The 13,995-nt window shown below is 36.5% G+C and overlaps 1 protein-coding gene across 4 annotated transcripts in view; it reads left to right on the forward strand.

Moving 5' to 3' along the window:
• Uchl3 (ubiquitin C-terminal hydrolase L3) overlaps positions 1-13,995 on the forward strand; it is a 43,185-nt gene that overhangs the window by 4,071 nt on the left and 25,119 nt on the right. For all 4 annotated transcript variants that reach the window (XM_021646989.2, XM_021646988.2, XM_060391539.1 and 1 more), the window contains 4 exons: positions 5,448-5,576; positions 9,408-9,564; positions 9,881-9,966; positions 11,492-11,539. In XM_021646989.2, coding sequence (XP_021502664.1) covers positions 5,448-5,576; positions 9,408-9,564; positions 9,881-9,966; positions 11,492-11,539 — 420 coding nt within the window. The remainder of the gene's footprint in view (positions 1-5,447; positions 5,577-9,407; positions 9,565-9,880; positions 9,967-11,491; positions 11,540-13,995) is intronic.

A 13,995-nucleotide genomic window follows, 5' to 3' on the forward strand; every position in this document is an offset into this window, starting at 1 on the left:
TAAAAATTAAAACTTTTTAAAAGAAATATAGTTAATAATCTGGGTAACCATATCACCTGTGAGTATACTAGACTTGCCATGCAAATTTTTTTGTGATTTGGGTATGGTCTGTCTGTCTGTCTATCCATCCATCTATCCATCTACCCACCCACCCATCCATCCATTCATCCATCTCCATTTATCGATCCATTGATCGAATATATATATATTATATAATATATACTGATGAGATGTTATATATATTTATTATATGATATATGATGGTATATATTGTATATATTATTATATGATATATATTACACAATTATATATAACATGTTCGTGTTATATAAAATACATGTTACATATAACATATAATTATATAATATACATAATATATATGCCACCTTACTACACATACACACACACACACATATATATGGAGAGGGGGGGATAGAGTTATAACTTAGAAAAATTATGAGTTTTTAAATAGGGAACCTCCTTAAAATTATTCTTAGTTGTGATGTTATTGAGAAAGTAGTATTTTCTTGTTTCATACCTAAAGGAAACATGCATACCTTGACATAGTTTTACTATTTAATGTAAGTGCTTAAAGTTGGAGGCCATCTGCTAGATTATTACCAAATATAATGTAGTAATTTTCTTGTACAGGATTCTACTTTTGGAAACAAACAAACAAACAAACAAACAAACAGACCTTGATTCCCTGTCTCCTACAGCCTCTGCCACGCTTGTGTTTCCCTGCTCTGTAAACTTTCACCAAACAATCATCTGTCAAGACTGTTGCTACCCCTCATCCCCTTCATCTTTATTCTTAACTTGCTTCCCTTTCCCCATATCCTAGTAATAACTTTTATCAGTTTATTAGGGATCACTTCCCTGACACCTACGGCCACTCTTCTGTCATTATATCTCTTGGCCTTTTAGTGGCAGCCTGCTGCAGCCTTCTTGAAATATAATGCTTTTTTAATTCTTATTTTTCTGATAATTCTGATGTTTCTAATTCCCAATTACTTCATAGGTCATCCACCTTCTACCTTCTGAGGAGAGCCTCAGAACTGCCTCTGTGAGGTTAACCTTGATTGTCAACTTGGCAGGTCTATCTGTGATAAGGGACTTCAAGGATTAGGTTTATTTTGGTGGGGAGACCCCCCTAAAATGTGAGTACCATTCCATGACCTGCAGTTTAGGCCTGAATAAAAAGTGAAATGGTGAGTGAGGTGGTGCAGCAGGTAAACGTGCTTGCCATCAAGCCTGATGCTTTGAGACTGCTCCACGGGACCCACAGACAGAAGGAGAGCATCAACTTTCACAAACTCTCCTCCAGAGATTGCTGTGGCACGCGTGTGTGCATACACAGTACATATTTTAAAGTTTAGAGAAAAAGATGGCCTGCATTCTTCTGCTTCCTGCCGGTACCCAGAGTGAGCAGCTGCCTTATGCCCCTGCTGCCATGTCTTGCCCGCCACAAAGGACCGCAGCCTCAGACTGTGAGCCAAAAGTAAACCCTTCTTTCTCTAAGTCGTTTTTTGGTCATATGTTTGATCACAGCATCAAGAAAGGAGCTCCTTCTAGATTAGTACTCTTTTCCGCACACAGTTGCCTAATGATGCTTCTAGTTACGTTGCTTTTATACTACTTGTCATCACGCAGATGACCCCACTATCCCCCTAAGCTCTTCCTTCTCCTTCATAGTGACAATGTGTGTATTTAACTGCTTTGATAGTTCCACCTGGATACTTATAATACCTCAAACTTAATATAGCTGAAAAAGAAATGTGACTTTCCATCCTCATAGTTCTCTGAACCACTTTCCTCCTGTCTTCCAAAGGCACTGCCCTTTATCCTTTGCTCAGGTCGATGCTAGTGCTCCTGCCTTCCTGTGTCATCTTGGAGATGCTATTGGGTACGGCTTTTGATTCTCGAGGAAACCTGCACTGTGGCTCCTTTTGATAATTCTTCTTAGTCCATAATGAGCCTGCAGTGAAGTAACTGTCTTTTTTAACTTCTACATAAGATATTTTCAGTGATTCCCTATTCTGATGTTTAAGGAAATGTAATCTTGCCTTAGTTTTAGTCAGTCTGTTAAAATCATTTTGCTTGTTTCTAAGATAGAATTTCTTATTTAACTTCTTTCCCTGGGTCCATGCAGAGCAGTTACTGCTAGTGTGCTCTCACTGGCAGGGATATGAAGCAGTTGCTGGACAAGTGTAATTATGTCATAGCTCCAGTCATTAATGAACCAGTAACTAGCAGGAACAATGGCTGTCCTGAGTAGATCTTTGCACCAGAGACAGCTGTGTTGTCACTTGGGTGGAGCCTGCCTGCTGGTTCAGTCCCTAACCCCACTGCCCCCTGGTCAAGCTTGGGAAAAGACCAGAGAAAGCAGTTTTAGTTTAAAAGTGCTGGCCTTGCCCTGTTGATCTTCCTGCCTCAGCCTCCTCCTGAGTGCCGGGATCATACTTGGGTGCCACCGTGCCTGGATTTGAATGTGCGTTATCTGGTAGCGATTTTGTGGCTGGACCATACGGCATTTTAAGGGTGTGCCACCACGCCCATCTTTTTACATGGATTCTGGAGGATTGAAAAGTTCTCAAACTACATGGGAAGCACATGCTTTACCACCTGAGCTCCCCACTGTCCCGACTTTAGATTTTAAGACTGTGATTTTGAGTTTCCTCTTAGTTTTGCAAATTTAAGTAAAAACTGTGTTCTAGAGCTATAGATTTTTTTAACTTACCTACTAAACTTGACCATAGTAAAATACCACATTTTTAACAATTAAGAAAATAAAACTAAAAGGCTGGGTTTACACTATTGAACAAATTATAGTTGACCTGTTACAAAATACATCTTTAAGTTTTTTCAGGTATTTTAAATCAGCATTGGTGTTTGTTTTGTACAGAAAGAGGGCATTTTCATGATTACTTTTTTGTGTTGTTTTTGAGACAGGGTCTTGCTGTGTATCCATGTTGTCCTGGAACTCACTACATAGAACAGCTGGGCCTTGAACTCAGAGAGATCCTCCTGCCTCTGCCTTTGAAGTGCTGGGATTAATGGCGTCTGCCACCAGGCCCAGCTGTAACTACTCTTTAACTGTTTATTCCTTGTATTATGTGATGGCTTCCAATGAGTGACTCCTGGAAACCTGGAGCCAGAGAATATAACAAATATACTTATAATATATTAATTGAATTTTTATGGTATAACATTTAGTGATAGGATTAAAGAGTTAAGGTAAATTGTGACACTTGTTAAGGTTTAATAAAATTTTTTTACTACATAATTTATATAATTTTTACTATATAATTTATTTACTATAATTAATGAATTTAATCATTCATTGTGTTCTTACCTTGGTCTTATTCAGTCTCATTACACCTTTAGATCTTGAATCTTCTTGGTGCTTATTTTCATTAGCTTTGCTGACATAAAATATATTGAATAATCTTAGCAGTTTTGTCCAGGTTGCTTTCTTGCTACAGCGTGTCTCTGTTTTGTTGTACATACACGGAATTACTGGGTCATATGTGCCATTTTTGTGTAAGTTTATAATAACAGTATGGTTTTATGAGTATCAAAATTAACAAATATAAGTCCTCTGATCAGGGCTTACAGTTGGAAATGTTACTTGCTGGGGTACAGCCTGGTGTTTCCAGATTCTTGGAATCTTATTCAAAGCACTGAATAAGTGCACAGGGATTTGCAACGCAGCAGGAATATATTTTTATTTAAAGTGAAATGTTGGAATAGGTCGGGTGCACTGTTGAGGGTGACAGCGAGCCATATGATTGAAGCCCTTCAATGACCCTTGTTGTTTGTGATTTCCTTTTATAACTTAGAAAGAAGGCAAAGTTTGGTTACTAGGGCTGTAGCGTGGGTGGTTCTCTGTTTTGATTGACAGATATTAAGTTACATGATTATTTCTGTACTATACTTATCTCTTCCCATAATGCATCTGATTTTAACTATATCCATGCCCAATTATGCGTGGACATATAGTAAATAGAGCATTCTCCAGGGAAGTTCACTTTAAGTACACCGTGGGCTTTACTGCACGTGTACCCCAAATCAGTTCAGACTGGGCTTTTCTTTGTTTGGAGTTGGCTGTGTGTGCTAACAGGTTGCAGGGTATGTTGTTCAGATAAAGGGGTCTGTGCGTAGTACATGTAGGTAAGGGTCTCAGGCTGCCAACTTTACTATCAGAAGACGGCTGTGTGAATAGCCCACACATACCAAGTAGAGTAGTCCCAGGTTTGCTAACTCTCTATGCTTGCCTGCCTCAGAGATGTCAGTTCTATCATGGTAATATGCAGAATTGATTTAATGGGCATCAGATTGTAGATAAGGAGCTAAATGTCCCAATCTTCTTTAACTGGCAGAAAAAAGGAGTATACAGTGAGTGTTCATCATAAACAAGCTTAAGAAACATGGACATGTAGATGACAAGGTTATTGAAGCGTATTCATGTTAGTTCAAGCAATATAACTTGAGTGCCTGTGGTTTGGCCAGGTGTAGTCCTTAGCAAAAAGGACTGCAGTCCCAGGTGTAGCAATAGGAAAAAGATCAGTAAGAATTCCTTTCTGTAACACTGAGCTTAAAAAAAAAAAAATCCTATTTTGGTTTCTAGGTAGAATTGAGTATTGACTATTCTAGAACAGTGAATTTGGAGGAAGTGAAGAAGGGAAAGGGGGATATCTTCAAGTGTGCTTGTGAGCTCTACTAAACCCTGAAACGATGACAATAACACGGTGAAGGGTGGATGGTGAGGGGTCTTGCTTTCTGTAGTCCCAGGCCATGCAGCCTGGTGAAAGGCAGCTGCATTCATGTGTGCTTTTCCCAACAGAGAGTCTTATCTGCCTGTCTGTCTGTCTGTCTGTCTGTCTATTAAGTTTTTGCCTGCATGTGTTACTTTTTTGCTTATTGACAAAATGCTTAGCTATCTTGTCTTTAAACTCCAGTTGTTATTTTGGATATCAGGATAAACTGTTAATGTACCAAAATAGTAATTCATTGCCTAATTGATGCATTAAAGGCTGGAAATAAGTTCGTAAGGTGACTTGTATTTGGTGAAGTCCTGGCTAACATATTCAGTACCAAAATTATATTTTTTGAAACCAGATTTGTTTCATGTGTTATGAGTTTTACCTGTTTGTTAATGTGATATAAGTTGTTCTCTTCCTACCCTATTCATTGTAGTTTTGCTTTGCTGTGTTTTTTCGCCTCTCAGGCTATGGTATATTGTCAAATAAGGATTATATGTATTTATAGGTGCATTCTATGCCTTGATGGTATTACTTTCTGCATTCTCACTGAACATTAGTAATATTTGGTCACAGTCCTTTTTATATACTAGATTTATGGTAAAGGCATTGTTGATCATTTTTCTGTTAACACTCTGGGTTTTCCCTTACCAGTTAACGTTTTACTGCTTTTTCTTTTACTAGTTTCTCAAACAGTTAGGCCTGCATCCCAACTGGCAGTTTGTTGATGTGTACGGGATGGATCCTGAACTTCTTAGCATGGTACCAAGACCAGTGTGCGCAGTGTTACTCCTCTTCCCCATTACAGAAAAGGTAATTAGAAAGCAAGGTATGCAGTTTATGATAAATGCAGGGTTTTGATGTTGAATCAAAGAATACTTTTTTAAAACAAATAATGCCTTTGTGGCATCTAATCAGCAAACTAAGAAGTAAGGAAATCTTAATGTCTTACTAATATAAAAGATATTTAGGTTATAGATTGCCAATAAAGCTCTCTGTTGGTCTCTTACCTTCAGTGTTCTCTTAAAAGATACGGTTGGCTTGCCTCAGCCTTGTTTTCATGTAACATTTCATCACATTATCATGAATATTAGTTAAAATTTTAAGTAGAACCACCTTAAACATTTGGTATAAAACACAAATAAAGAATAATCAGGTTTTCAACTTATAAGGCATATAAGCTATTTCGATTACATTTATAAGAACAGGCCTTCTTTGTTTATTTTAAGGAAGTAGGGAAACCGATAGAATGGATTCTATTATTTCCAATACAGATTTGGGGAACATTGCTAAACTTAGATACAGTTTAATTGACAGAATGCATTGGATGTGGTAAATAGCTAATCTTAGGTCTGTTTTGAAATCCAGGTCTGCATTTCCGTGGAGGTGGAACGTTAAGTGCATTTTAAAACTTCTTGTGGCCTCATCCTCTGACTTTCTTTTTGAACTTAGAACAGTAGGGTGAACTCAGCCCTTGTGAAAATGGAGAAGTGCTGTGGCAGTGTGGGAGAATGAGATGCGAATGTTCTGACAGGAGCAGCTCTGGGGCCCATCGCTGCCTATGTCACCGAATGCAGCTGCCAAGTGGTAGAAATTCCTGAGTCACTGCTTAGCACCACGAATCAATTAGTTGTCCTAGAGAAAAAATAACATTGCCACTTTTCTACAAAACAAACTATTCAGTAAACTATTACCCCCATATTTGTAACAGTCATAGAAATTTAGTTAGGAATTTTTCTTCTTTCTTTGTTTCCTTCTTTCTTTCTTTTTCTGAAACAGGGTCTCAGTGTGTAGCCCTGGCTGACTTAGAATTCAATGTGTAGGCCAGACTAGCCTTAAACTCACAGAGATTCCCTGCCTCTGCCTCCAGAGTAGTGGGATAAAAGTGTATTCTATATACCTGGCCTCCTAGGAATCTCTTAAATCATCTAGTATTAGATCAAACAAATTTAGGGACGAGGCTTTGCTTAATATGAAATTTGTAGGAGTGTTAAGACAAAAATCTTAAAATTTACTGGCTTAGCCCAATGTTATTTTCACCTTTTTACATGACTAAATAAGCCAATAGGGATCTGTCTTCAGACTCTAAAAGTAAGGAGCTGTTAAGATAACAGAAAGAGAGAGAGAGAAAAGTCACTTGTTTACAGCTTGGACTTTTAAAAGTTTGTATTTTAGGCTTTTTGTTGTTGTTTCCAAATAGGTTCCAGTATGTAGTCCCAGGTTGGCCTCTATTTTGTAATCCTGACTTGGCCTTTTGATGCCCTGTGACAGGGTTACCAAGCATGACTCAAATGATGCCATTATAGGCATGTGTCAGCGTTCCTGACAGAGTTGGCCTTTCTTTGCTGACACAATATGAGCTCAAGATGCACTGACATCATGTGAGTCCAGATTAGCTGTTGTTTAGAGTTGGAAATTTCTAAAACTAGTGATTTTCAAGATTTGCATTTTTTTGGCAAAAAATAAATTAGATCATGATATATATGTATATATTATAGTATATATAAAAATAAATTAGGTATGTTATCTTCTTCCTTTAGTGAGTCATCAGCATTTTAAAAGAATATAATCCTAGTCAAAACCAGTGACTTATTGCTAGCAAGAAAGCAATTTTATCTGCCCACACCACAAAAAGAAAGCAGAAAACTGAAAACAAAAACCAAATAACCAGCCAGCAAACACCAACCTGTTCCACACACAATTTTAAAGTATTTATATTTATAAAAGTTATTTACATTAACACATGTGCACTGTATAAGTGGTACTTGTCCTTTTTCTGGTATCTTTTAATTTAGTAGATCCAATTTCAGCTCAAAAGTGATGTATTACAGATACTTAGAGCTCTTCTGGTATACAGTATGTTTAGTCTTGTGACTCTTAATTTAGAAATTTAACATGGAGCTGAAAATACTTAAGTTTACTAACACCAATGGAACTATCTTGGGTATTTTATTTCCTTATATAAAGTCAGTAATGTTGTTTCTCTGTGACATTTTTGTTTTTGTACTTGGTCATTTAGTGTCTTTCCCCTTTGCTTGGTAGTTGTTTGTTTGTTCTTATACCTTGTATCACTTTAGGCTTCTCCTTACTCTAACATTGACTCTTCAGAAGTTATCAGGTCCTTTTTGCTTTTCAGCATTAATGCTAAACAACAAAACTAAATGGTAGAACTATATCAGCACTTTAATGTTGAGACCTTTAAATACTGAACTTTTCTTATCAGTCATTTTACTTTATTTTATTTTTTAAATTTATTTATTTTATGTATATGAGTACTCTATCTGCATTTACACCTGCCAGAAGAGGGAATTAGTTCACATTATAAATGGTTGTGAGCCGCCATGTGGTTGCTGGGAATTGAACTCATGACCTTTGGAAGAGCAGACAGTGCTCTTAACCACTGAGGCATCTCTCCAGCCCCCTTATCAGTCATTTTAAATGAATGAATCAATATTGGCATATTCTGAAGATACTGCTTAACATTCATAGAATTATTTTTAAGCATAGATTTGTTCTTATAGGTACTTTTTTATTATCTTTTGATTTTTTTATAAGTGCTTTGCCTATATGCATGTGTGTGCAGTGCCCAAGGAAGAAGGCCTTCAAACCTCTGCAACTGGAGTTACAGCCACTTGTAAGCCACCATGTGGGCCTTGAAGTGCTCTTAACCCCTGAGCCATCTTTGCAGGCCCTAGACGCACCTTTTAAATTCTGGGTTTTCTATAGGTATCATTTGTAGTCTTCATTATGGGGATCAGAAGTTTTTCTGTAAAGGACCAAATGGTTAAAAAAAAATGGTTTTAGTATAGCCATCAAAGCACTATTCAACTTTTTAACTATAGACAAACAGCTACATCAGTATATCAATAACATTTTATTTAATGAAAACAGGAGTGGTCAGGTTTAGCTGTGGTCTGTCATTGGCTTACCTCTACTCTCTAGACTCTCAAAATTATAGAAGCTCAGTTAACAGAAAGACTCATATTTCTACTTCCCTTTCTCCTCACTTAGTTTGTAACAAAATATATAGATATACTGAACTTATTTTTTGTTGTATTCAGTGTGTGTGTGTTTGTATGTATGTGTTGCTAGAGATTGAGCCTATGCCTTCATACATGCTAGGCCAACACTACTATGGAATTATACTCCCATCCCTGTGTGTACATATAAAGATTATATTTTAGACAAAGCCGTTGTAAAAATAATTGTTTGTTAGAATTGCAAACATCAAAAGTGTTAACACAGATTACTGTATCTTGCCTAGTGTAGTTGTGTCAATGGCTACTTTTAACAGTGGTGTGTGAAGCTAAGTGCAGTGGAATATGCCTGCAATCCATGCTACTTGAAAGGTTGAGGCAGGAGAATTATTTGAGTTCAGGAGTTCCAGACCAACCTGAGAAATAGTGAGACCCTTGTCTTTCAAAAATAAGCAGTGACTAAAATAAGTAATTCAAGAATGCCCTTCTCATATCTTTCCCAGCAGTTGCTCTTTGCAGTCTTCTGTCAGCCTGGTAGATTATACCTTTAAATCTTTTCTTATGTTAATCTAAATCTCAGCGGTTCATACCCTTTCTTTTACAAACTTGAGTGTCTTTTTTAGTATGTGGTTTTTGCATATGGACTATTGACTTTTTGTCTTAATAGTATGAAGTGTTCAGAACAGAAGAGGAAGAAAAAATAAAATCTCAAGGACAAGATGTTACATCATCAGTATATTTTATGAAGCAGACTATCAGCAATGCCTGTGGGACGATTGGACTAATCCATGCCATTGCAAATAACAAAGACAAAATGCACTTTGGTAAATCATTTTCTCTTCCAGCTTTTCCCTTCAAATGTGCTAACTTCATTGAACAGTAGGGGGTACTCTAACTCTCGCTATGAAGTAGTGGTTATGGGACTGTGTATGCTTGAGATACTAATCCTTCCCGTTTTTTCATATTGTTGATGCATATGCTTAGCAAAAGAACATTTGACTTAATTATTTATCTCAAGAGTTTTAGATTCTTACCAGTTAAAAGATTTCAACCTAAAGAGATACTGTGCTACTTTTACTGTTAGGTTTTTTTTTTGTAATTAAACATAAATTTTTAATCTTTTTTTTTTGACGTTCTCAGAATCTGGATCAACATTGAAAAAATTCCTGGAGGAGTCTGTGTCAATGAGCCCTGAAGAAAGAGCCAAATACCTGGAGAATTATGATGTCAGTACCTTCTTTCTGTCCTGACCTCATCCATGGGCAGTTTTACGGGATTATAGGTTCTGCTTAATGGTTTGTCTTGAAAACATAGTTTGGGTAAACATCATTTGTCTTATCTATAAGAAGTTTTTTGTTATTTATTTATTTTTGTAGGTAACTGTACCTGAAATATCTATAATGTTGCTCAGTTGACAATTCTGTGTCCAGGACAAAATGAACAAACAAATACAGTTTGCAAATTAATAGCTAGACCCTCTAATAAAGTTTGAAATGAGCTGTTTTAAACATTTATTATTTTTAAAAATAATTTTTCTTTCAAAGGCCTTGTACCTTTTAATAATATCAATAGTGATAAGTTCTTTGAAATTAGAAGCAATATGATGTGCATTTATTATACTGTTTAGTGTTCCAAAATATTTTAGTTGCTTTAACTTTAAAAACAATCTGGAAATTTTATACAACATCCTTATTTTGCATAAAAGTATAATTAACATCCTACTGTTGTCAGTAATTCCACCAGTGAAAGATAGCTATCAATGATATTTTTACAGGGAACATGTATGTATATACACAATAATTTTTACATTTTGATCACACTGTAATACTGTTTTATAACTTGCTTTTTTCACTTATCACAAACGTATTAACATCAGTAAGTATATATTTAACATTATTATTCTAATGGCTGAGTAGCTTTCCATTGTATAGTATGTTTAACCAGTAAAATGCTGTTTGGAATCTAGGAGTTTTCCCTCTCTTTTTTACTACTAAAAATTATTGCAAATGTATAATACTGTGTCTGAGGTTTTAGAACCACTCTTAATTTCATATAATCAAGTACATTAAATATATCAACATATTAACTCCTCGAAGAAAAATTGCTGATCAGTTTGCATGTCTTTAAGGCTTTACTACTTATCACCAAATTGCTATACATAGCAACTATACTTTTACCCCTGATTTTCTATTATGCCCATTTCTCTGCATTTTTGATAATAGTGGGTATGATTGGAGCATTTTTACGTTTAGCTAACTAAATTCTTCAGCTTCTCATAAATGCATGCCTTTTGCACCACGTTTTTAAATTGCCAACTGAAATGCATGAAGCATAACTACAGCCAGAGCTGCAGGAGCATGCACCTTGGAGAGACAGATGGGCTAGGCTTCTTCAGTCTCTCTCTGTGAGATGCTCACTTTATTCCAGTCTCAAGCGAATAAAGTGGTAAGTGTTGCCTCTAGTGATTAAGGAAGTTAAATGACCCTCTACTTGCACTATACAACTTAGAAAAAAATGAGCTGGTCAGTTTTCTAATGCTTAAGAGATCTGTGGGTAGAAAGGACAGCAGTTCATTGCTTACCTAGATACAATTATGAAAGGTTAGTGCTAAACTGCTCCTAAAGTTCTTCCAGTTTCCTGCCTTATTACAGGATTCTCTATGGTAAAAACTGAGCTATGTTACTATTTCATCTAAAAGTTGGGATATCGTTGTTTTGTTTTATTTGTAAATAGTTTATATTCTTATTACAGGCTATTCGAGTTACTCATGAAACCAGTGCACATGAAGGTCAGACTGAGGTATTTCACATTTCTTTTAAAAACTGTTGCTGTGTATAAATTTGACCTTCTATTGTAGGACTGTGACTTTGGGAAAGTATTTGATATTTCCAAATATTCCAAAGTATTTTGGTTTTCCTTAAAATGTGCTTATGCAACAGCAGCAGCCATCAGTGATAGCATTTGCCAGGCTGCTCGGCTGCTGTATTAATGTCTGGCTTGCTGTGCTGACCCTCTCACAGGTTGCAGATACTGTGCTCTTTACCTGACAGGTGGCCTGCTTCTCCCCTCTCAGAGTCTGTGACTTCTCTACATCCACATAGTTAGCCTGTATGATCTCTGGGCATCATTGTCATACCTAGCTTTCAGAACAAATGGAATTGCTCAGTGACTTTGTTCTTGGTCACCATTATTTTCACCAACTTCATGCTGGTAGCGAGTTCTACAGGGTCATGTCTCTGCTTCTTCTGTTGCCTCCATTTACTGACTTCTTTCATCCATTCCTTCTCTCTGCCTTTCTCAAGCCCTTACTCTTGTGGGAACTTTGTCAGAAAATATTCAGTTAGAATGAATAGAATTTAATTAAAGCCAGTGTTTACAGCACCAGGAAATTGTACATTTTCTTCATATGCAACTTGAAATCATACCTTTCAGGGGGAAGATTATTTTGGAAGAAGAGAGCCAATGGAAGGGGTGGGGGCAAAAGAGGACAATGAGATAGAGTATGAGTTTTTAAAAAGTACATTATATGAAGTACTCTTATGGAAAAGTCATAAATTTGTTTATGTAATTAATGTATATTAATAAACAGGAAAAAGTCACATTTTCACATGTAGGATAATCTTGCCTATTGGCTTTGAAAATACTTGGAAAATGTTTATAATTATAAAACTGATTTTATGTTAATCTTAACTCTTTTTAAGGCTAAAATATGTTGATACTATAATATAGCCGTAATTATTCTTCTTTCAAACTGTATGACTGTGGGTGTGTGACTAATTGAAACACTAGATGTCTATGTAATTACCCCTCTAAGCTGCTCTCAGGTTCTTCGCTGAAAGTTGTGTATTGCTGGTTTGTACTCAGGTTGCAGTAGATGTGTGGAATGGGCAGCTTTGGCAGTGCTCCTGTTGTTGACAGTGTTCCTTGTGAGCCTCAGGAAGCTTGATTTGCAGTGTTGATTGCGTTAAAACTAGGGATGAGGATCAGCATAAGGTTATTTTAAGGTAGCAATTACTTATAACAAAACATAAAACAGTTCATACATAGTCACTTCCAAGAATATCTGTCATTGTGGTGTCGCCTTTTGTGTCCTTTCTGGAGTTTGATCCAAGTAATGGCTTTACAATCTGAATGATAGTCACATCTCTTTTTGTCCAGACTGAAACTTTATCATCCTTGGTGATCCTGAATGCCAGTTAGCCATCACAGGACTGACATTGTAAAATGTCATCGTTTAGACATTTTAGAATGCACTTGTTTTTGTTTGAGGTTATTATCTTCACCTTCTTTTCTCTCCCTTCATTTTCCTACAGTTTTAACTCCATTTTCTGAAATTAAATAAATTGGTGACTTAAACTTTTTGTTTTCTTTTTTTTATCATTTGTAATTTTTATTTAATTTCATTTTATGTACATTAGCGTGAAGGTTTCAGATTCTTTGAAATTGACATTACAGACAATTGTGAGCAGCCATGTGGGTACTAGGAATTGAACCCAGCTCCACTGGAAGAGGAGACAGTACTCTTAACCACTGAGCCATCTCCCCAGCCCCAACTTTTGTTTTCTTAATGCATTGGAGTGGAAGGACTGAAGCTTTTGCGGGGGAGGGTACAGTTTCAAGACAGGGTTTCTCTATGTTGCTTTGGCTGTCCTGGACTCACTTTATAGACCAGGCTGGCCTTGAACTCTTAGAGATCTGCCTGCCTCTGCCTCCCTGAGCACTGGGATTAAAGGCATGTGCTATCATGCCTGGCTTATGGAGGTCATTTTCAAGCCTTACTCTCAGGAGAATTCTTCTGCTTTATGATATTTCACAGTTGCAAATCACTGTTGGAGCTATATAGTTTATGTGCATTATAGCTCTAAGACTTATTGGGATGAAAAAAGTTGTTTGGGGGCCATTCCTCACACTTCTGCGTTAATTTCAGCCTAACCTGCCTGCCTTCAAGCTTGTCCTAGCCCTCGCTGCTTTTGCTATTTCTATTAATCTTTTATTCTGTTATTTGTTATTATAATTTCTATTTCTGAAAATACTCATCTTCTCAGTATCTGCATTTCTGACTTCTAGTTAACCTTCAGAATCAGCCTCAGTGTGATCCTCTACATAAAGTGCTTTGTAACCTGGATGTATTTTACCTGTGCTGTGAACTTTTTCAAGTGACTTCAGTGTTTCACATTTGTTTATTTTCAAATTATTTAGCTGTTTAAAAATGTATATTTCTAAGCCAAAAATGGTAGTATAAGCTTAAAATTTTA

Source organism: Meriones unguiculatus, chromosome 9 (genome assembly GCF_030254825.1).
Source record: "Meriones unguiculatus strain TT.TT164.6M chromosome 9, Bangor_MerUng_6.1, whole genome shotgun sequence".
Lineage (NCBI taxonomy): Eukaryota > Metazoa > Chordata > Mammalia > Rodentia > Muridae > Meriones > Meriones unguiculatus.